This window comes from Pristiophorus japonicus, chromosome 7, assembly GCF_044704955.1.
Source record: "Pristiophorus japonicus isolate sPriJap1 chromosome 7, sPriJap1.hap1, whole genome shotgun sequence".
Classification (NCBI taxonomy): domain Eukaryota; kingdom Metazoa; phylum Chordata; class Chondrichthyes; family Pristiophoridae; genus Pristiophorus; species Pristiophorus japonicus.
This window is the reverse complement of record NC_091983.1, coordinates 27,222,670-27,247,450: the sequence shown is the minus strand read 5'-3', so window position 1 is coordinate 27,247,450 and position 24,781 is coordinate 27,222,670. Positions and strand designations below refer to the sequence as shown.

Sequence of the window (24,781 nt, the reverse complement as noted above, 5' to 3'; positions counted from 1 at the left end):
CAGCACCTTGACTTTGCGTGTTAGCAGGCTATTTGACTATGGAAATGGTCACGGTCTGGACGAATCCCATCCTCACCTGATGTCCACACGGATGTGGAACCATCATAGGCAGTCCCTCGGAATCGAGGAGGACTTGCTTCCACTCTTAGCATGAGTTCTTAGGTGGCTGTACAGTCCAATACGGAGAACCACAGTCTCTGTCACAGGTGGGACAGACAGTGGTTGAAGGAAAGGATGGACGGGGAGCCTGGTTTGCCACATTCTCTTTCTGCTGCCTGCGCTGCTTTTCTGCATGCAATCGGCGAGACTCGAGGTGCTCAGCGCCCTCCCGGATGCACTTCCTCCACTTAGGGTAGTCTTCGGCCAGGGACTCCCAGGTGTCAATGGGGATGTCGCACTTTATCAGGGAGGCTTTGAGGGTGTCCTTGTAACGTTTCCTCTGCCTGCCTTTGGCTCGTTTAAAAAAGCAGCCATTAGGAGTATGCAGACTGGCTGATTTCCGCCCCCCCCACTGCCAAACCCTCCCTAACCCAGGGATGTTGAGATCGATTGTGGTAACTCAACTGAAATGTATGATGGGTAGCGTCAAACTGGGACCTTCTCTGTGGTGCAGTTACTTACTTCAGTAACTGAGCCACACTGACCAATGACAAGTATCAGAGGAGGCCTGAAAGATCCTATTTTCCTACAATTTTATTTTTGTTCGCCACAGGGTAATCTTGTCTTCAGAGTCCTCAGGCCGTCCGAAGCAGTGAGCTATAATTCGAAACTGAGGGAAGATTTAACTTTTATTTTGTGAAAGGAGTAAAAAGAATACTATTTCATGTAATTTGAGTCGGAGGCCAATTTTTATTCTGAAGGACAGGGTCTCGAGGTAATTTGTTTTAAACCACATAACAGACATTTGGGACGGGGGGGCGTCTAATTTTGATTTCTGTGTCACGTGCGCTTCAGTGGCACATATTTATTTGGTCCATACACAGGAACAGGAGTCGGCCATTCAGCCCCTGGAGCCTGTTCCACCATTCCATTAGATCATGGCTGATCTGTACCTTAACTCCATCTACCCACCTTGGTTCTGTAACCCTTAATAGCCTTGCCTAACAAATCTTTCCATCTCCATTTTGAAATTTTCAATTGATCTCCAGCCTCAACAGCTTTTTTTGGTGGTGCGCGGGGGGGGGGCGGCGTGGTGTTGGTGCGCTAGTTCCAGATTTCCTCTACCCTTTGTGTGTTGAGGTAACATATCCCCTGAATGGCCTCGCTCTCATTTTAACAATATGTCCCCTTTTTCTGGACTCGGCCACCAGAGGAAATAGTTTCTGTCTACCCTGTCAACTCAATTAGATCACCCCCTTAATCTTCTATACTCAAAGGACTACAGCCATTCTGTCTGGGACATATAACAGATACTGCTGCTCACAAAATGTTTTGCTTTTTATCAAATACTCTGGCCTCTTCTACCACCATCAAAGAAAAATGGGTCAATTCTCCTAATCTGTCCTATTTTAATGATCCCAATGGGTGATCTTGTTTTTCCTGAGAATTGGATTGCACCTACTCTTATCTGACAAGCCATATAGGTTCAACAAACCAACTTACTACTTAAAGTAACTTTTTAGGACATATGATTTTGAAGATATGATTTATTTTTTGTAAGTTGGGTTCCACAATTTTTGTTCGGCAAGGATATTAAGGGTTAAGGAGCCAAGACAGATAAATGGAGTTAAGTTACAAATCAGCTATGATCGAATTGAACGTAATGGAAAACTCTCCACTTGCCTGGATGAGTGCAACTCCAACAACACTCGAAGCTTGAATCCATCCAGGACAAAGCAGTCTGCTTGATTGGCACCCCATCCACCACCTTCAATATTCACTCCACATCACCGGTGCACCGTGAATGCCATGTGTACGATCTACAAAATGCACTGCAGCAACTTGCCAAGGCTTCTTTGATAGCACCTCCCAAACCCGCGACCTCTACCACCTAGGAGGGCAAGGGCAGCAGGCGCATGGGAACACCACCACCTCCAAGGGACACATCATCCTGACTTGGAAATATATCGCCATTTCTTCATCGTCGCTTGGTCAAAATCCTGGAACTCCCTCCCTAACGGTCCTATGACAGTACCTTCACCACACAGACGACAGCGGTTCAAGAAGGCAGCACCTTCTCGAGGGCATTTAGGGATGGGCAATAAATGCTGTCTTTGCCAGCAATATCCACATCCTGTGAATGAATATTTTTTTTTAAATGGCAGAGCAGACGTTTGATAGGGTGAAAGTCCTGTTCCTATGTTCCTACACGCAGTGGCGTTATGGTTCAGCTGAAGCAAGATCATTACTGTCGATTCCATATTTGGAAGGATTTAATAAGGACCTGGAGCTAAGACTGCAGTCCTTTTGAATGTTGTAATTGTCTGGTTGTGCATGTCTACTTTGAACTTGTCTGATCCATATCCTGGTGGCTAATTGGCTGGAAGCAGTTCCTGACCTTGCTGTGGAAGCTGAAGACTGACAGAGTCCCAGAGCATGTCTCAAACATTTTGCAAGAACCATAATTTTAGGGTAAAGGTTACTTCACAGTGGGTTTTAACCACCACTACGATCTCGTTGGACCTCAACAGCCTCGCTTTACAGCTCTTAGCTTGCCTCTGGATAGGTTCTCCTGCCTCCTTAGAAATCCAGCTGTTACCTATTAGGATGATAAAGAAAGGAACATTACTTGCTCACTTTGAAGTAAGGTAAATTGCACAGAACTGGTTTCTGACACACAAGAACATAGGAAATTGGAACAGGAGTGGGCCATTTGGCCCTTGAAGCCTGCTCTGTCATTCAATGAGATCATGGCTGATCATCTACCTCAACTCTACTTGCCTGCACTATCCCCATATCCCTTGATTCCCTTAATATCCAAAAATCTATCAGTCTCTATCTTGAATATAATCAACGACTGAGCTTCTACAGCCCTCTGGGGCAGAGAAGTCCAAAGATTCACAACCCTCTGAGTGAAGAAATTTCTCCTCAACTCAGTCCTAAATGGCCGTCCCCTTATTCTGATACTGAGACCCCCTGGTTCTAGTTTCCCCAACCAGGAGGAAACATCCTCCCTGCAGCTATCCTGTCAAGCCGTGTAATAATTTTGTGTTTCAATGAGATCGCCTCTCAATCTTCTAAACTCTAGAGAATATAGGCCTAGACTACTCAATCTCTCCTCAGAAAACAATCCCCCCCGCCCCCCCCCATCCCAGGAATCAGTCTGATGAACCTTTGTTGCACCCTCTATGGCAAGTATATCCTTCATTAGATAAGGAGACCAAAACTGTACCCAACACTCCAGCTGTGGTCTCACCAGGGCCCTATATAATTGCAGTAAGACGACTTTATCCTTTTATACTCAAATCCTCTTTCAATAAAGGCCAAAATACCATTTGCTTTCTTAATTGCTTGCTGTCCCTGCATGCTAACTGTTGTGTATCTGTAAAGCATGCACGTTCCACCACCAGGGAGCGCATCCCCTGAAGACCCAAGGGATCCCAGCATCCCTTGGGAGCACTGTATATAAGCCGGCCCCTCAGGCCTGTTCCTCACTCTGGAGTGTCTTATTAAAGACTGAGGTCACTGTTACTTTCACCTCCCTGTGTGCAGCCTCATCTGTGTTAGGAACACAAGAACTGGCGACAAGTATACGAATCCAACGCAAAGATGCAGCAAACTGTGGGCATCCTGGAGAAGTTCTCGGAGGGTGAGGACTGGGAAGCCTATGTCGAATGGCTAGACCAGTACTTTGTAGCCAATGAGCTGGACAGAGAAGGAAGCGCTGCAAAAAGGAGCGCGGTCCTCCTCACAGTCTGCGGGGCACCGACCTACAGCCTCATGAAGAATCTTCTGGCTCCAGTGAAACCCACAGATAAGTCGTATGATGAGCTGTGTACACTGGTTCGGGAGCATCTTAACCTGAGGGAGAGCGTGCTGATGGCGAGGTATCGGTTCTACACGTGCCAGCGATCTGAAGGTCAGGAAGTGGCGAGCTACGTCGCCGAGCTAAGGCGATTTGCAGGACAATGTGAGTTTGATGGCTACCTGGAGCAGATGCTCAGAGACTTTTTTGCACTGGGCATTGGCCACAAGACCATCCTACGAAAACTTTTGACTGCAGAGACACTGACCCTCAGTAAGGCCATTGCGATAGCACAGGCATTTATGTCCACCAGTGATAACACCAAACAAATCTCTCAGCTCACAAGTGCGAGCAATGTTCATAAATTAACTGGCACTGTGTTTGCGAGCAGAAATGTACAGGGCAGAAACCACGAGTCTGCAACTGCCAGCGGGCCTCGGGTGACCCAGATGACTGAGTCTGCAACAAAGGATGAGCTGCAAGCTCTGCAAAACCTGCTAACCACCATGTGGCAGAGGAAGATTGGTCCATGGTGGATCAAAGCAATTTCGAGCCTCAGAGGAAGCAGATGCTGAGGTACACTGGCTGCACACATTTTTGACGAAGTGTCCACCCATACTGCTAAATGTAAAATTGAATGGCTTACCCGTAGCCATGGAACTGGACACTGGCGCTAGCTAATACATCATGAGTATAAAGATGTTTGCGAGACTGTGGTGCAACAAGGTACTCAAACCAGCCCTCAGCCCTGAGCCCCATCCACATGAAACTGAGAACGTACACCAAAGAGCTCATTACTGTCCTGGGCAGTGCCATGGTCAAGGTCACCTACGAGGGCATGGTGCACGAACTGCCACTCTGGATTGTCCCGGGCGATGGCCCCACACTGCTTGGAAGGAACTGGCTGGGCAAAATCCGCTGGAACTGGGATGACATCGAGTGCTATCACATGTCGATGAGGCCTCATGTACCCAAGTTCTTAACAAATTTCCTTCGTTTTTGAGCCAGGCATTGGAAACTTTTCCGGGGCGAAGGTGCGGATCCACTTGGTTCCAGAGGCACGACCCATTTACCACAAGGCGCGAGCGGTACCTCACATGATGGAGAGAGTGGAAATCGAGCTGAACAGGCTGCAACGCGAAGGCATCATCTCCCCAGTGGAATTCAGCGAGTGGGCCAGCCCGATTGTTCCAGTACTCAAAAGTGATGGCACAGTCAGGATTTGCGGCGATTATAAAATAACTATTAATCGTTTCTCGCTACAGGACCAATACCCGCTACCTAAGGCAGACGACCTATTTGCGACACTGGCAGGAGGCAAGACGTTCACCAAGCTCAATTTGACTTCGGCCTACATGACACAGGAGCTGGAGGAGTCTTCGAAGGGCCACACCTGCATCAACACGCATAAGGGACAGTTCATCTACAACAGATGCCCATTTGGAATTCGGTCGGCTGCAACGATCTTCCAGAGAAACATGGAGAGCCTACTCAAGTCGGTATCACGCACGGTGGTCTTTCAGGACGACATATTGGTCACGGGTCGGGACACCGTCAAGCACCTACAAACCCTGGAGGAGGTCCTCCAGCGACTGGATCGCGTAGGGCTGCGGCTGAAGAGGTCGAAATGCGTCTTCATGGCAACAGAAGTAGAGTTTTTGGGGAGAAAGATCGCGGCGGACGGCATTCGGCCCACAGATGCCAAGACCGAGGCTATCAGGAATGTGCCCAGGCCACAGAACGTTACGGAGCTGCGGTTGTTCCTGGGACTCCTAAACTATTTTGGTAACTTCCTACCGGGGTTACGCACCCTCTTAGAGCCTCTACACATGTTATTGCGTAAAGGTGAGAACTGGGTATGGGGGGAAAAAACCAAGTAATTGCTTTTGAGAAAGCCAGAAACATTTTATGCTGCAACAAGCTGCTTGTATTGTATAACCCGTGTAAAAGACTTGTGCTAGCATGTGACGCGTCGTCGTACGGAGTCGGGTGTGTATTACAACAAGCTAACGTTGCGGGGAAGTTGCAACCTGTCACCTATGCTTCCAGGAGCTTGTCGAAGGCCGAGAGGGCCGACAGCATGATTGAGAAAGAGGCATTAGCATGTGTGTTCGGGGTAAAGAAAATGCATCAGTACCTGTTTGGCCTCAAATTTGAGCTGGAAACTGATCACAAGCCCCTCATATCCCTGTTCGCTGAAAACAAGGGGATAAATACTAATACCTCAGCCCGCATACAAAGGTGGGCACTCTCGCTATCAGTGAAAACAATACCATCCGCCACAGGCCAGGCACCGAGAACTGTGCGGATGCTCTGTCGGCTACCATTGCCCACCACGGGGGTGGAAATGGCGCAGCCTGCAAACTTGTTGATGGTCATGGAAATTGATAAATCGCCTGTCACGGCCCGCCAGATTAGGACTTGGACCAGCCAAGATCCTCTGCTGTCCCTAGTAAAAAAAAAACTGCACCGCATGGGAACTGGGCCAGCATCCCCGTTGAAATGCAAGAGCTAATCAAGCCGTTCCAGCGGCGAAAGGACGAGCTGTCCATTCAGGCAGACTGCCTGTTGTGGGGTGACCACGTAGTGCTACCCAAAAAGGGCAGGGAGACGTTCATCTCGGATCTCCACAGCACACACCCGGGTATAGTAATGATGAAAGCGATAGCCAGATCCCACGTGTGGTGGCCCGGTATTGACTCTGACTTAGAGTCCTGTGTACGGCAATGCAGCGTGTGTGCTCAGTTGGGCAACGCGCCCAGAGAGGCACCACTAAGTTTGTGGTCCTGGCCCTCCAAATCATGGTCGAGGATCCATGATGACTATGCGGGCCCATTTCTCGGTAAAATTTTCCAGGTGGTGGTGGATGCCTTTTCAAAATGGATTGAATGTGAAATAATGTCGGGAAGCACCGCCACCGCCACCATTGAAAGCCTGAGGGTCATGTTTGCCACCCACGGCCTGCCTGACATACGGGTCAGTGACAGCGGGCCATGTTTCACCAGTGCTGAATTTAAAGAATTCATGACCCGCAATGGGATCAAACATGTCACCTCGGCCCCGTTTAACCCAGCCTCCAATAGGCAGGCAGAACGGGCAGTACAAACAATCAAACAGAGTCTTAAACGAGTGACAGAAGGCTCACTCCAAACCCGCCTGTCCCGAGTACTGCTCAGCTGCCGCACGAGACCCCACTCGCTCACAGGGGTGCCCCCGGCTGAGCTACTCATGAAAAGGACACTTAACACCAGACTCTCGTTGGTTCACCCCAACCTGCATGATCAGGCGGCAGCAACAAAATGTAAACGATGGTCGTGCCACTGTGTCACGGGAAATTGATCAGAATGACCCTGTGTATGTGCTAAACTATGGACAAGGTCACAAGTGGATCGCGGGCACGGTGATAGCTAAAGAAGGGAGTAGGGTGTTTGTAGTCAAACTAGACAATGGACACATTTGCAGAAAGCACCTGGACCAAACGAGGCTGCAGTTCACAGACTGCCTTGAACAACCCACAGCAAATACCACCTTTTTCGAGCCCAAAACACATACTCAAAGGATCAACGACACCACCTCGGACCAGGAAATTGAACCCATCACGCCCAAAAGCCCAGCAAGGCCAGGCTCACCCAGCAGCCCTGCAAGGCCAACAGCACACCAGAACAGACATTTGTACCGAGGCGGTCCACCAGGGAAAGAAAGGCTTCCAACCGCCTCACCTTGTAAATAGTTTTCACTTTGACTTTGAGGGGGAGTGATGTTGTGTATCTGTAAAGCATGCACTCCCATGTTCCGCCACCAGGGAGCTCATCCCCTGAAGTCCCAAGGGATAGCAGCATCCCTTGGGAGCACTGTGTCTCAGCCGGCCCCTAAGGCCTGTTCCTCACTCTGGAGTGTCTTAACAAAGACTGAAGTCACTGTTACTTTAACCTCCCTGTGTGCAGTCTCATCTTTGTTAGGAACACAATACTAACTTTCTGTGATTCGTGTATAAGGACACCTAGGTCCCTCAAGAACATTTCCCAATCTCGCTCCATTTTAAAAAGTATTCTGCTTTTCTATTTTTTCTACCAAAGTGGACAACTTCACATTTCTCCACGGGATGGGACGGGACGTCGGGGGGTGGGGGTGGGGGGGGGGGCGTGGTCGGAATCCTGGGGGCTGAGGCCTGGTGAGGTCGGGTGACCGAGGTAAGGGGGTAAGAGGCCTGGGGAGGTCGGGGAGCCGAGCCGGTGGAAGATTGGGCCGTGGGGGAGTCTGGATTTCGGAACATTTTCAGGTTTCTGGGCAACCCTGTCACGGATAGGCCCGGTGTCTGGATTGCAAAACATTCTGATTTTCGGAACTCTGGATTTCGGATGCTAAACCTGTATTACATTTGGCCCCCTCATCCAATTCATTGATATATATTGTGAATAGCTGAGGTCAAAGCACTGATTCTTATGGTCCCCACTAGTTACAGCCTGCTAACCCGAAATGACCCGTTTATTCCTACTCTCTGTTTTCTGTCCATTAACCAATCCTCAATCCATGCTAGTACATTACCCCCAATCCCATGAGCCTTAATTTGTGTGACACCTTATTGAATGCCTTCTGAAAATCCAAATACACCATGTATTCTGCTAGTTACAACCTCAAAAAACTCCCAACAAATTTGTCAAACATGATTTCTCTTTCATAAATCTGTGTTGACTCTGCCCAATCTTATTATTTTCTAACTGCCCTATTGCCACGTTCTTAATAATAGACTCTAGCATTTTCCCTACTACAGATGTCAGGCTAACTGGTCTGTAGTCTCCTGTTTTCTCGCCCATCTTTCTTAAATAGTGGGGTTACATTTGCTACCTTCCAATCAGCGGGAACCATTGTAGAATCAATGTATTTTTAGAAGATGACAGCCAATGCACCCACAATTTCTATAGCCACCTCTTTTAAAACCCTCGGATGTAGGCTATCCGGTCCAGGGGATTTATCGACTTTCAGTCCTATTAATTTCTCTAGTACCGTTTTTTTTTCTAATACTAATTCTTTCAGTTCCTCATTCTCACTCGACTCTTGGGTCTCTACTATTTCCAGCAAGTTTTTTGCATCATCTTCCATGAAGATGGATACCAAGTATTTAATTTCCCTTCCATTTCCTTATTCCTCATAATTTCTCCTGTCTCAGCCTGTAAGGGACCAACATTTATTTTCGTTAATCTTTTCCTTTTTACATACTGATATAAGCTTTTGCAGTATGTTTTTATGTCTCTCGCTAGTTTACTCTCATATTCTATTTTCCCTTTCTTTAACAATTTCTTGGTCTTTGTTTGCTGAACTCTAAAATCCTCCCAATCCTCAGGCATACTGCTCTCTTTTTTGGCATTTATAAGCCTCTTCCTTTGATATGATACTATTTTAACTTCTCGTGTTAACCACGGTTGGACCACTTTTCCTGTGGGGTTTTTGTGCCTTAAAGGAATGTATATTTGTTGCAAATTATGTATTCGTTCTTTAAATGCTATCCATTGCTTGTCTACCATCATACCTTTTTAATGTGGTTTCCCAATCAGCCTTGGCCAACTTGCCCATCATACCTTCATAGTTTGCTTTGTTTCGATCTCAGACTCTAGTTTTGGATTCAACTAAATCACTTTCAAACTCGATGTAAAATTCTATTATATTATGGTCACTCTTCCCTAAAGACCCTTTTACTACAAGCTTATTAATTAACCTTTTCTCATTGGACAATACTAGATCTAAAATAGCCTGTTTTCCCAAATTTGGTTCCTCACCATACTGATTTGTCCTCTACACTTCCCTCTTGATTGTGGCACGCACCCTCAGAGTGCCAATTGACCATGTGCTGAGCTTGAAAACTGAAGTCCTTGCTAGCCCAAGGCCCAAGATTGCCCACTTCTACCCCAGTCTCCCCCCTACTGCGGACAAAACCCTTATCCTTGCCTTTGTCTTCACTTTCAGCCTTGTTTGTTCCACGCTGTCCTTGCCAGCCTTGTCCATTGAATCCATCACAAATTGTAACTCATCCAAAACTGTGTTTTCGACATCCTCTCCTGCACCAAGTCCTGTTTGCCTATCATCCCTTTCCTTGGCCACCTTTATTGGCTCCCTGACACCCAATTTCATTGATTTGGAAATCCTTGTTCTGTCCTTGTGGAAGATTGAGGGGTTTTAAAATGTTAAAACCCGAGGTTTTAAAATGTGAAAAGGATGGGATAGGATAAATTCGAGGAAACTATTTCCTCTGGTGGGGAAAATCAGGATCGAGGGGGACGTTATCTTAAAATTTGAGCTGGGCCATTTAGGAGGGAAATCGGGAAGCGCTTTATCACACACCGGGCAATAGAAATCTGCCAAAAAGCTGTGGATCCTGGAGGTCAATTGGAGATTTCAAAAGATTTTTGGCATTGAAAGGTTTTTGTTAGGTAAGGATATCGTGATGTGGAGCAAAGGCGGGTAAATGGAGTTGAGTTCAAGGTCATCCTTGATCTAACTGAATAACGGAACAGGCTTGAGGGGCTGAATGAACAATTCCATTTTATAAACGTATAACTTTGTGGGATTTTCTTTTCTTCGCAGAACGCGATGCAGAAGGGCTGGTCCTGTTGCTGTGTCTGCGAAAGATATTAGCCAGGTTGCTGTGATATTCAAAGTGAAGGGACGCTGTCTGGACTGTCGCAAGCTATTTGTGGATGAAAATCAGATCAATCAGCACACCCAGCAAACCATGCACAACGTGCAGTGGATACGCACCTTGGAGAAGGCCATCTTGGAATTCTGCCAGTTCAACGAGAAGAGCAGCACCCCCTCCGACCTCCGCATGGTGTTGGATCACTCGAAGGCCAAGAAGAGCTCTCCGTTCAAAAGACCTCTGGCCGAGACGTGGCCCGGCACCAGGGAGCCCTCCGTGCCCAACTCCGGCAAGCGGTGCCGGAGAGAATGCAACGACGTGTATGTGAAGGAAGAGAAGGCAGAGAGTGAAGACTTCCCGAGAGTCAGGCTGTGGTTCTGTGAATGCTGCCGGCGGTTTGACACCGAAAAGGCGGTGGAGAAGCACGTCATGGCGGCCAACGGAATACGCCACAAGTGTTTGGTCTGCGGTAAACTGGCGCTGGATGCTGGCATTATTGGCTTGCACATGAGCCGCAGTCACGGGGGAGCTCACTTGACCCACTTCAACTTCTGGTGTGACGGCTGCCTGGCGGAAATGGTAACGAGAGACGATCTGATGTCCCACATTGTGGAGTGCCACAGTGGCCACGCTTACTACTATGAGAAGGAAGTGGACGAAGATGAGTTGATGGCTCTTGAGCCCTCTTCGTCCAAATCGGCGTGGCGCTCGGTGGATTTGGAAGGCAAAGATGGCAAAGGGTTGCAGCTGGAACCGAACAGCCCCGAGCGGGGAGCTGCGGCGGTGGCCGCTGGCTTGTGGCAGTGCCGGTTGTGTGAGGAGATGTTTGAGTCAGAGGAAAGCGTCGCTCAGCACTGTGGCTGCCTGGCAAACCACCAGTTTCACAAGTACAGCTGCGGCTTCTGCAAGAAGCACTTCCACAAAGTGGAAACGTTGTACCGGCACAGCCGGGACCAGCACGACAACAAGCTGAGCGTTAAGTATTTCTGCGGATTGTGCGACGATATTGAGTTCAACTCCGAAGGTGAATTCCTTGAGCATTACAAGACTTTCCACGCTGCTGATTACGTCTTTGTGGAGTGCCGGGACACAGCTGCCGATAAAGAGGCGGAAGGGGAGCTGGCGGCTCCAGAGGAGCACGTGCGGCTGTCCTGTGGCTGTCGGCTGCTCTACAGTGTCAAAAAGTTGAGGAAGGAGGATAGCCGCCGGTGCGCACAAAACCTGCTCGGCCAAGGGAAGCTCTGGTTCCGCTGCTCGTGTTCCGCCACCGCCCAGTCCGAGGAAGACTTCCTCATTCACCTGGCGGAGCACCACGGGGCGAGGGAGGCGGGCGGCGGGTCCGTTGCCATTAAATGTATCTGTGGGAAGGATTTCAGCGACTGCGACAGCGCCCAAATGCACTACCACAGCAAGCACTGCACTTTGCAGGAGGTGCGGACGGCCGAGGGAGAGGCCACGCTGCGCGGCAACGCCAAGGAGACGCTGCACGGCAACGCCAAGGACTCGCCGCAAGACAACGACGTCGAGGCCTCGACCAGTCAGCAGATATTTATAACCACCAAAGGTAAGCTTCGTATTACACTTGCCCAATTCCAGTCCAGCAAGTAGGTCAGTGTTGACTCTGGCTCAGAAAGGCAAAGGAGGTCACTTATTGTGCCCATGGACTAAGCAGAAAAGGTATGGATTGAACTAAGGGGAGGACAAGTTTAGCACAAAATTATAAACGAACCTGTTTGACAGCTCACCTTGTATTGTTCAAAAGAGCTCTCCCACGATCTCATAGAAATTTATGGCACAGAAGGAGGCCATTCAGCCCATCGTGTCTGTGCCAGCCGAAACACAGCTATCCAGTCTAATCCCACTTTCCTGCTCCAGGTCCATAGCCCTGTAGGTTGCAGCACTCCCAAGTGCATACCCATTTTTGTGCGACCAAGTTTATTATTAAATAGTCCCACTTTGCCAGATTAAAAGAGCGAAGTACAGAAATAACCATCTTTTCAATGATAATCTTTAAAATAAAACTTGGATAAATTGATATGTTGATTAGAATTATTTGGACCTCCTGCCTCAAACCACAAATATTTACAAAACTTCGACAAGTATAATCTCGGTGTCATATATTACAAATATTTGGATTATGTCACTTTTAATGTTTTGAAGTGGCAGCTGTATATTGGCAGTCGAGGTCCATCACGGTACAGAAGCCAAACATTTACATTTTACTCTATGAAAAAAGCAATGAAGCAGGGCACTGATAGTATGTCAGTTATCATTCTTCATCATAAGCAGTCCCTCGGAATCGAGGAAGGCTTGCTTTCACTCCTGAAGTGAATTCTTTGATGGCTGAACAGTCTAATACGAGAGCCACATACTCTGTCACAGGTGGGACAGATAGTCGTTGAGGGAAAGGGTGGGTGGAACTGGTTTGCCGCACGTTCTTTCCGCTGCCTGCGCTTGATTTCTGCATGCTCTCGGCTTGAGACTCGAGGTGCTTAGCGCCCTCCCGGATGCACTTCCTCCACTTAGGGCGGGCTTTGTTTGGCCAGGGACTCCCAGGTGTCAGTGGGGATGTTGCACTTTATCAGGGAGGCTTTGAGGGTGTCCTTGTAACGTTTCCGCTGCCCACCTTTGGCTCGTTTGCCGTGAAGGAGCTCCGAGTAGAGCACTTGCTTTGGGAGTCTCGTGTCTGGCGTGCAAACTATGTGGCCTGCCTAGCGGAGCTGATCGAGTGTGGTCAGTGCTTCAATGCTGGGGATGTTGGCCTGGACGAGGACGCTGATGTTGGTGCGTCTGTCCTCCCAGGGGATTTGTAGGATCTTGCGGAAACATCGTCGTTGGTATTTTTCCAGCGACTTGAGGTGTCTACTGCACATGATATATGGTCAGTTATCATTGCCAGATATGGGGCTACCTTTTAGAGTGCTGACTGATGAATAGGGGATCCCCGAGTGATGGACAGCTAAGGTTTAATTGTCACATATGGGACAATTGGGAGAAATTTTCTTGAAGAAATTTTTTAAAAACTAGTCATGTAGAACTGTTTTACTTTGCAATTAAAAAAATATATATCAGCTTACTGGAAAAACTTCAAAAATCACCAAGTTTTTGGCAATAACTAAAAGCAAAACAAATATTCACTGGTAATTTTATAATCAACAAACCGAGAGTTTTTCTTGCGATGTTCAGACGTTTTGTGTTACTGTACCTCTCCTTCAGTAACTATCTTGTCTGTTCGAGAAATGAGGTCCAACAACCAAATCTGCAGTTTATCTCCAGTCTGGAAAAAATAAAGCAAATAATTTCACAAAACGACAAATGGGGGTGAGAGGAGTGGGGTGTCAGAGCCTCAATTGGGAAGGGCTGGGGGCTGAGCTTGTAGGCATTGGTCCTGAACAACCACATGCTGTACACATTCACAATATATGAATTGTCATGCACTTTGCAAGAACCAGTTAGAAGTGAGGGACATGACAATTGTTTTAAATTTACATACCAGATAATAGATGCCAAGCTGCTACTTCTTACTTCTCCCAACAAGAGAGGTCGATCAAAAAACCAGGACATGTGATCTATTCCCATTTTCCTTAAGCTATTGATACACTGTCGCTGTCTGTATATATGCAACTCTTGTAGCACATGGCCTATCGACATTTGGGATCGTTTTTTATTTTTCGTCATCGCTCAGCTTCCTCCTCCCTCCATCTTTTTCCTCGTCTCTCCTTTTCCCTCTCTTGTTACCTATTTCTCCTGACAATCCAGTATCTGCCAATCGTGCACTTTCTCCCCCCAATTGTTAAACCCCGGTTTCTTCTGTCACCCACCTGGACCCTTGGGCGAAAATCCTGATTCAGTCCCTGAGAACAGGCACACTTCCCTCTCAAATCTTTTCTTTTTGGAAAATTTAAAGCAGGGTAAAAGCTGATCAGGTAGGGATTCAGGCCCATAAACGCTGATAACCTCACAATTTAAAAGCAAGGAACTGATGAACTGTGGCCAAATGTACACAACAGAAATGCAAGATGCGATGATCATGAAGTCACCATGCTATCATTCAATGTCTGGCAGAGATGGACAAATATATACACCAATTCACAAAAATCTCTTTACAGTGTAAATAAATAGACTATTAATTGTTTAAATGTCAAAGTTAAATCAGATAAAATATTGGAGTAGCATTGTTTTTGGTGAATGTTTTTTAATTTGTTGCAAAACCTGAAATGGTTTCCCAAAAAATATTTAGGAAATTATATCACTTTTGTCTACAAAGCTGTGGACTGTGTCTTTATCGGTGTTTCTTTTTAAACTAAAACACTTAATTGTTCTGAGTGAGGTCATAGCCCGCTGTTTCAATGACCTGCCATGGCCGAGGTTGCAGAAGTGCTGAGCTCTCTTACACTTGTGATATGATGACAAATGAGGGAACTTTTAACAAACTGCAGCCGCTGACCGCAGTGGCTTAGAGTCCAACAGCACTCCAGTTTGGAAGTGTTGACGTTGCACAGTTGGGCGAGGGGACTATGCAACTGTGACCTTCTATTTGACCCCAAGCTGAGATCCCAATCTTATATCCTCTCCGTCACCAAGACTGCCGAATTCCCCCTGCGTAACATTGCCTGTCTCCAGCCTTGCCTCATCTCATCAGCTGTTGAAACCCTCATCCATGCCTTTGTTACCTCTAGATTTGACACTTCTAGGGCGGCCGCCTATCTTCCACCCTACCTAAACTTCAGCTCATCCAAAACTTCCGTTCAGTCATCACATGTGCTCGTTGACCTACATTGACTCCTGTTCAATAACCAGGTGGCACAGATTTAAGGAGATTGGTAAAGAACAAGTGGTAACATGAGGAAAAACACTTTTATGCAACGAATGGTTAGGATTTGCAACACACTGATAGGGTGTGAAAAATACTTCGATAAAGCTCGGGGCAATTGATTTTATCTGGTATTGCACTCTGTCGAAAATACATTGCTGCTCTTGGGAGATTTCATTCCACGTTCCAGGCTTGCATTTGCGTGGGAATTCATTGTCCACAAGTAGCACTGATTCCAGCTTTTACAGCTCCCTAAACCCCTGCCAAACATAATGGGGATAATTTTAACCTAACCATCCCAGGGGGAACGGGACAGGCTTGGGTCAGATGCCTGGTTTACACTCCACATGATATTGGAAGGGTTGGGTTAAAATGATCCCCGATATGTTGTTTAAATAATCAGATCCTGCTGCACTTGGTAACAATGGGCTGGATCTTGCAGGAGCGGGCATCTCGTGGCATGCCCCGTTAGACTTTTTGCCCCTCACCCTTCAGCTCAAAAATGTTTTTGTGCCCTAACTTGCTGGAAGTGCGAGCTGATAACGGCACAGCGAGGGCATCTGGGACCTCGAAGCACGGACAACCGTCTTATCTCCTCAGCCAATGAGATTTAAGGATAGAGAAAGAAACAGGTACAGCAGAGAAGAAAATGGGTTGAATTAGAGTCAAATTGGGTATGGAAAGAGAAATAATAGGCTCAATTTTCCCCCAAAGCATTTTTTTGGCGTACTTGAAGAGTTACGCCTAATTTTTTTTTTTTGTGGGCCAAGTATGTAAAAGAAAAGTGTTGCAAGTTTCCCCGTTGGATCTCTTCGTTTTGGCGTGGCCTCACCCGAGGCGGGTGGAGCCTGGATCTGTGCCAAAAAGATCGGGCTGCCATGGTAACCAGGGACACAATGCGAGCTGAGAATGACGCATACAGCCAGCTCCCAGCACATAAAAAGAATTGAAAAACACAAAGCACCACCTTGCCACCAATCACGCCCGAAGGCTGTCCGGTTACAGTCTCTCCTCTCTCCTCGATAGCCGCCTTGTGTGTGGGGACCGAGAATGGGACCGGACAGCCCTCGGGCGGGGTTGGAGAAAAGTTGCTGCTATGTGTTTTTCAATACTTTCAGTCTGTCCAGGCATCTGCTGCGCCGCTTTCTTTAACTCTCGGGAGGTCAAACTTCCCTAAATGGCCTGAAGTGGCGTAGGTGACTGGTTACGCCCCCTTTGGCTGAAAAAAAAACTGACTTAAAAAATTCATAACTAACTTGAGTTACGGTGGTGCAAATTGATTGGGGAAATTGGGGATTTTTAAGTTAGGCCAGAAAAAGCAGCCTGCTCCCAAAAAAACGGTGCAAATACTGGGGAAAATTGAGCCCAATGACAGTGAAAGGAAGATTGGATTGAGTTAGAAAGGAAAAGCAAGATTAAAAATATAAAACTTGTGCATTAATAGCAGAGTGCGTTGTTGACCCGCCATTCTTCTTCCAGCAAGGTCTGCCGCATTGAATTAACAAACTAGGTGCTTCCTGGCACCGTCCTGTGTGTGTCTCGTTTATTTGAAAACTTTTAGAAGTTGTTACTTTGCAACAATTTTTAAGCTTTTGTTTCATCATTTCTTTCCTTCTCCCTGTTGATTTATTTTACTGCCGAATAGAAAAAGAAGCCTCAATCCAGGAAGGAGACATTGAGTTGCCCGACTTGGACCTGCTCCGCACGATGACTCACCTTGTCTTTATCGATTTAGATAATTGGGCAGGCTTCTTCAACCATTTACCAGGACATCTTAACCAAGGCACCTTTTTCTGGGGCTTTCAAGGTGTGTTCAATATGTTGATGTTTTTTTGGGGTTTTTTTTTAAAAGAGGGAAAATCTGTCTTAGATTATGGCTACGACTGAAAAATACATAGAAGTTACAACATGGTACCGGGCTATTCGACCCATCCAGTCTGTGTTACTGTTTACTTTCCACGTGAGCAAGTATCCTGATCATATTTTACTCTGCTCTCCTAGCCCTTCACCCTCATTTCTTTCACCCACCTCTCCAGTCTACTCTTGTGTTGATCGTCTGCCTCAAACACGAACCCTGGAAGTGAATTTCACAGCCTCGTAACTGTGAAGATGTTCCTCCTGCCCTCTGTTCTAAATCTCCTATGTTTAATCTTGTATCTGTGATTCCTTGTTCTCGACCCCCTCCTCCTCAACCTTCTCTCAACCCTGTCCCATCCTTTCATAATTTTAAATGCTTAGAATCATAGAATCTTGCCGCACAGAAGGGGGCCATTCGGCCCACTGTGCCTGTGCCTTCTCTTTGATGAAAGAGCTGTCCAATTTAGTCCCACACCCCAGCTCCACCCCCACCCCCCTGCAAATTAGTTCTCGTCAAATACATGCCCAGTAAATATTGGCCATGACACTGGGGAAAACTCCCCTGATCTTCTCCGGCATAGTACTGTTTAATCTTTTACGTCCACCTGAGAGCAGATGGGACCTCGGTTTAATGTCTCATCCAAAAGATGGTACCTCTGACAGTGTGGTGCACTCTCGATAGTGCACTCGGAGTATCAGCCTAGATTTTGTGGTTAAATCTTTGGAGTGAGCCTTGAATTCACTGACTCCGAGGCGAGAGTGCTACCCACTGAGCCCTGGTTAAAAACTAATTGCTTCCATCGTATTATCCTGCACTGTTGTAACGATGAAAGCCCCAGTTTTGCCACCCTTTCTTCATATTTGCATTTCCTTATACCGAGTAGCATCCTGGTGAATCGGTGTTGTACCCTCAATATCCTTCCCATAGTGTGGAACCCAATACTACACATCCTCCTCTGACTGAAGTCTGAGTAAGGTTAAATATAGAATCATTATTACCTCTTGTTTTTTTCAATATTCTCATCATCATAGGCAGTCTCTCGAAATCAAGTGGAATTAATGGCAGCACCAGAGGTTGATAAAGCTGTAAAACAGCAAATTAAATTCTATCACAAGAGGAAGAGAGTGTTTGAAGACCAGGACCTCTCATCTGGCACCAAGTTCATGGTCGACAGGGCAGTAGTGATACCCGCCCTCCGATATGGCTCAGAGACGTGGACCAAATACAGCAGACACCTCAAAGAGCTGGAGAAGGGCTGAATTAAATTCAGAAGCGTTGAATTAAATTCTGTGATTTCTCAGGTGGCTGTACAATCCAATTTGGGAATTACAATCTCTAACAGGTGGGGCAGAGAGTGGTTGAAGAAAAGGGTGGGTGGGGAGCTTGATTTGCCGCCTGCTCCTTCCACTGCCTGCGTTTGGTTTCTGCGTGCTCTCGGCGACAAGACTCTAGGTGCTCAGCGCCCTTCCGAATGCTCTTCCTCCACTTTGGACGGTCTTGGGCCAGGGATTCCCAGGTGCCGGTGGGCTGTTACATTTTATCAAGGAGGCTTTGATGGTTTCCTTGAAGCGTTTCCTCTGCCCACCTGGGGCTCGCTTGCCGTGTCGGAGTTCCGGGGTAGAGCTGGAGCGCTGGGCCCTGGAACATCGTTGGGTGGGCTGCCCCGACCTGTGTGAGAACACCACCGCAGCTCCGGGCTATAAATAGAGCTGGAGCACTGGGCCCTGGAACATCGTTGGGTGGGCCGCCCCGACCTGTGAGAACACCACCGCAGGTCCGGGCTATAAATAGAGCTGGAGCGCTGGGCCCTGGAACATCATGGGCCGCCCCGACCTGTGAGAACACCACCGCAGGTCCGGGCTATAAATCGAGCTGGAGCACTGGGCCCTGGAACATTGTTGGGTGGGCCGCCCTGACCTGTGTGAGAACACCACCGCAGGTCGGGGTTATAAATCGAGCTGGAGCACTGGGCCCTGGAACATTGTTGGGTGGGCCGCCCCGACCTGTGTGAGAACACCACCGCAGGTCGGGGCTATAAATCGAGCTGGAGCACTGGGCCCTGGAACATTGTTGGGTGGGCCGCCCTGACCTGTGTGAGAACACCACCGCAGGTCCGGGCTATAAATCGAGCTGGAGCGCTGGGCCCTGGAACATCATGGGCCGCCCCGACCTGTGAGAACACCACCGCAGGTCCGGGCTATAAATCGAGCTGGAGCACTGGGCCCTGGAACATCATGGGCCGCCCCGACCTGTGAGAACACCACCGCAGGTCCGGGCTATAAATCGAGCTGGAGCGCTGGGCCCTGGAACATCATGGGCCGCCCCGACCTGTGAGAACACCACCGCAGGTCCGGGTTATAAATCGATCTGGAGCACTGGGCCCTGGAACATCATGGGCCGCCCCGACCTGTGTGAGAACACCACCACAGGTCGGGGCTATAAATAGAGCTGGAGCACTGGGCCCTGGAACATTGTGGCGGAGGTGCGGCGAATGACGCTACGGGGCTGAGAAGAACAGAGGGCCCAGGGGCAGCATGGGCCTGCCCACATTGCACTGTGTGCGCGCACTAGGTCCGTGCAGCAGAGCAGGTCTCCAGTCGTCCTGGTTCAACCTTTGCCACTGGATAAAGGTCTAGCTCTGTCGAGTCCGTGTGGTGGCTGATGTGCAACTGCCACCACACGTTAAAAAAATCCACGCATAGGCATCTTCCACCCCCTCAATTGCAGTTCAGGACTGGAACATCGGGTCCTTCATTGAAACATCTGCAAACTCTTGTGGAAGCAAGTCATCCTCGTTCAAGGGACCGCCTATGAATGAATGAAGAGTTCCGAGTAGAGCACTTGCTTCGGTAGTCTCGTGTCGGGCGTGCGGACAATGTGGCCCACCCAACAAAACTGGTCAGTGTGGTCAGTGCTTCAATGTTGGCCTGAGCAAGAACACGGACGTTGGTGTGTCTATCCTCCCAGTGGATTTGCAGGATCCTTCGGAGACAACGCTGGTGGTACTTCTCTCGCGCTTTGAGGTGTCTGCTATATATGGTCCAAGTCTCTGAGCCATATAGGAGGGCGGGTATCACTACTGCCCTGTCGACCATGAGCTTGGTGCCAGATTTGAGGTCCTGGTCTTCAAACACTCTTCCTCTTGTGATAGAATTTAATTTGCTGTTTTACAGCTTTATCAACCTCTGGTGCTGCCATTAACTCCACTGTGAGCCTGTACCTGCCAATCTCTTCCACAGCACCGAGCCCACTTCCAGACAATATTTTTTAATTACGAAAATACATCACTTTTCACTTACTGACATTGAATTCCATCTGCCCTAACTTATCAATATCCCTTTGCAGTTTCCTTTTGTCTTAAGAATTAATTACACCACCTCCTATTTTTGTATAATTTGCAAATTACAACAATACTGCCTCTGGGCCTATATCCAAATCATGGATAGAAAACAACAAATGCATTTATATCGCGTCTTTGCGATAGTAAAATGTCTCGGTGCTTCACAGGAGCGTTATCAAGCACAGAAGTGGCCTTGGAACTGAATCTTGTGGGACACCTCTACCCACCTCCAAGCACCCTGGGGGAAAAAAACTCAACACTTTGCTCGCTTCGAACCAATTTTTAATCCTGCTTGCCGTCCTCCCCAGTAGTGTTATACCCGTTAAAGTTAACCTTATTACTTCAAATTAAAGTTGGGGAAACAAATTTTTACTTCATGAAAACCAAATTTAAAACCGATCATCAGGGAAGAAGTAATTAATGTTTGATTAGTGAGTGAGAGCATCCGATATGTACAAGATGCAGCTGGGTGTTTTATTTGAGTGTTGGATTACGAGAGGGGTGATTCTGTGTTCTTTTCTTATCCTTGACTTGCGTCTTTTTAAAGATACTCATTTTTCTACTTGTTTTTTTAATTAATAATTTTTTCCTTAGGTGGGAGGACTAATTGGAAAGCGCCAGAAAACTGTCCTATCTACAATTTTCTGGTCAACACTGGATGTTTTTTTCTTCACCCACGGTGCAGTTCTCGGAAGGATGCCGCTGACTTTGCCATCTGCATGCATGTTCGTGTTCTTTGTTTTTTAAACCCGATTTTATACGACTCAATGCCGTTCATGTTTCGTGAGCAAGAGAAAAGCCAAGCCTTGCCTTTACTTCTTTAAGTTGTAACTGATGGTGTCGCTGCTGTTGTTGCAACTTACATCGCTGACCTGGATTCAAAAATTCAAATGCCAAGTGGTAAAGATCTGCAGGTGGGAGGGGCAAGGAGACAGCTCAGAAATGACCACAGAGGTGGGACATAAATATGTATGTGTGCAGAACAGGGGCAGATGAAAGGAGGACCTTGCATTTATATTCCACCGTTCATGACCTTTGGACTTCCCGAAGTGTTTTTACAGCCAGTGGGAGTCCTTTTGAAGGGTCGTCGCTGTTGTAATGTAGGGTGCGCGGTCGTCAATTTTGTGCACAGCAAGCTCCCATAAACAGCAGTGTGATGATGACCAGATCCGTCTGTTTTAGATGTTGGTTGAGGGATAAATATTTTGGTCAGGTCACCGGGGATAACGCCCTCGCTCTTCTTTGAAATAGTGGCCATGGGATCTGCTGCGTCCACCCGAGAGGGCAGATAGAGTCTGGTGGAGGTTAAAATGCTGCAATCATTTAAGAAACCCGTGGATGCTGCAATATGTGGAAGGGAGGGGAGGGGTAGGGAGGAAGGAAGGGAGGGAAGTGTCGGGCCTTTTCTGGATGAATGAATTAAGTTGGGCCAAATGGCCTTCCTCTTTAATTATTCTAATTTTCAACAGATGATCGTCATATGATAAGCAGCTGCTTATATCTGGCAAATTGCACTAACTGTTTGCCAGTACCATAGGAACCAAAAGTCACTGCTTATATTAAGCTTGCCAACCATTTTGGGCAATCCAATAAGTAAGTTCCCAGTTTAAAAAGCTCTGATAATTTCAGGCAACGTCAGATCTTCAAGCAGTTTCAATCAGATAGAATACAGCACTGAGGAAGGCCATTCAGCCCATCAAACTGTAGTCAGCCCGTACCGACTCTCAGCTCGTCCCACTCCCCTGCCCTTTCCCCGTAGCCCAATTTTTTTTTTTCTTTTAAATATTTATCCAACTCCCTTTTGAAATAAAAGAATGAATCTGCCTCCACCACTCTTTAAGGCAGTGCATTCCAGATCCCAACCCTCGCTGTTTTTTATATATAATATATATATAAATATAAGTTTTTCTTACATCGCCTTTGGTTCGCACCCCATTGATACGCCTTAGTGATGAGATTCTGGGTACCACCAGGTAACAATTTGGAGAAGCAGTTGCCAAGTGAGATTTACTGCTTTTAAATAAAAATGTTGGTTACTTAGCTTTTTGATTTTACCGCCCACCGCACATAGCGGGCAAATTGCATAAACACCAACGCACCCACTATATGTAAAGGGGCTGTAGTTGAGGCTGTTGCATGCACTTCAATCCAGGGAGGCAGTGGGGGCGGTGTGTAAGATTCAGCCCATGACCCTGTCAATGAAGGTTCGTTGCGAGGAAGGCCGTCACACAAATTGATCTAATCGGAACAGTCGTCTTTCCAAAAGCTGTTCCGATTAGATCAATTTGTTTGCTAAAGAACATATGACCATAAATAGGAGCTGGTGTAGGCCATTTGGCCCTTCAAGTCTGCTTCGCCATTCAACAAGATTGTGACTGATCTTCTACCTCAACTCCACATTCCTGCACTATCCCCATATCCCTTAATTCCCTTGGTTTCCAAAAATTTATTGACCTTTGTCTTGAATATATTCAATGACTGAGCATCTACAGCTCTGTGGTGTCGAGAATTCCAAAGATTCATAACCCTTTGAGTGAAGAAATTTCTCCTCATCTTAGTCCTAAATGGCTGACCCCTTATTCTGAAACTGTGATTCTGTGTTCTCGATTCCTTAGCCAGGGTAAACATCCTCCCTGCATGTACTCTGTTTAGCCTTGTAAGAATTTTCCATGTTTCAGTTAGATCTTTTAAACTCTAGTCTACTCAATCTCTCCTCATGGTGCAATCCTCTTTAAATCTTATGTAAATCTCAGATAATCCAACAAGTGTGTTTGTAACGATTCGCTCCAATCAAAATTAGTACCAGATAGGGGTTTTAAAAAAAAATAGAAATCATACAATTGTACAGCACAGAAGGAGGCTATTCGACCCATTGTGTCTGAGCTGGCCTCCTGCCAGTTTCTCCTTATTTACCATCAAAATCCCTCATAACTTTAAACACCTCTATTCAATCTCACTTTACCTTCTGTTGTAAGGAGAACAATCCCAGCTTCTCCAATCTCCATGTAACTGATGTCCTTCATCCCCTCGCTAAGATACGGTCCTTTCCGGTGCACAGAATTGACCACAATACTCCAGCTGAGGCACAACCGGTGATTTATAAAGTTTTAGCATAACTTCCTTGCTTTTATACTCTTTGCCTCTGTTTATAAAGCTAAGGATCCCATATGCGCTTTTTTTTTTAAAAACAGCCTTCTCCACTTGTCCAGGCACCTTCAAAGACTTGTGTACATACACCCCCAGGTCTCTGTTTCTGCACCCCCTTTTAAAATTGTGCCATTTAAGTTATACCAATGGCAATAGAGCAATTGCAGAACTCTGATTAATGCTAGAAATGTCAAGTTTCATTTTATGTTCTCTCTCTCTCTCTCTCTCTCCTCTAACTCCTTTCCTTCCTTCTGTGACCTCCCCCTCCCTGCTCCCCCACTTACAGGCCGGGCGCATGGATGAGCAGTTGCCAAAGCACATCCCTTTCACCGTACTCTCTGGAGACAAGGGCTTCGAGGAGTTGAAGAACCAGTTGAAGAAAACATTGCGACCAGGCCACGTTCTGAACCCACACCAGATGGAAGGGGAGCTGATGTGTGCCTTACTGAATAGTATATCTGATATTGGGAAAGGTGGGGCAGAAGCAATAAGATGATAGAGAAAAGTTAAATCCCATGGCACTGCTTAACTGGAATAAATGCGTCTATGATTCCTACATTGACATTGGATGTAATTTTGTATTGGCAGCTGTTGGGTTTTTTGAGATGCCTTTTTGAACATGGTGTCAAAAAGTCGGGAAAAGTAGCTGTAAGCTATGTTCACGTTTATAAAAAAAAAATTTGGGTGCGCGTGCACGAAATGTAACATTGGGGAGTTGGTCCCGACCTGGGCGGGACCGGCAGAGAGCTGCGTGGCCACACAGTTTAGAGGGAACGTTGGCTGTAAGTACACGTTCTTGCATTTGGACGTTGAGTTTTCTTCAGAAAGCAGCCACCTAACTAGCCGTGGAAACAAAAGCAAAATTGTAGTTAATGTGGATTGACTGGAGAAGCTGGGCTTGTTCTCCTTGGAACAAAGAAGGCTAAGAGATTTGGTACAGGTGTTTAAAATCATGAAAGGTTTGGATTGAGTGAATAAAGAGACACCATTTCTAAAGGCTGAAGGGTTGATAACCAAAGGGTGCAGATTTAAGGTGATTGACAAAAGAACCAAAGGCGAAAAGGAAAAACTTTTTATACACGAGTGGT

At 47.0% G+C, this 24,781-nt stretch overlaps 1 protein-coding gene across 3 annotated transcripts in view; it reads left to right on the top strand.

The window, feature by feature from the left end:
• Positions 1–24,781, top strand: part of znf451 (zinc finger protein 451) — an 88,967-nt gene that overhangs the window by 53,331 nt on the left and 10,855 nt on the right. For 2 of the 3 annotated variants that reach the window (XM_070884875.1, XM_070884874.1), the window contains exons 10-13: positions 10,484–12,099; positions 16,994–17,155; positions 21,141–21,271; positions 23,980–24,166. In XM_070884875.1, coding sequence (XP_070740976.1) covers positions 10,484–12,099; positions 16,994–17,155; positions 21,141–21,271; positions 23,980–24,166 — 2,096 coding nt within the window. Of the gene's footprint in view, positions 1–10,483; positions 12,100–16,993; positions 17,156–21,140; positions 21,272–23,979; positions 24,167–24,781 lie in introns of those variants that run through there. The other variant, XM_070884877.1, reaches the window with a different exon arrangement.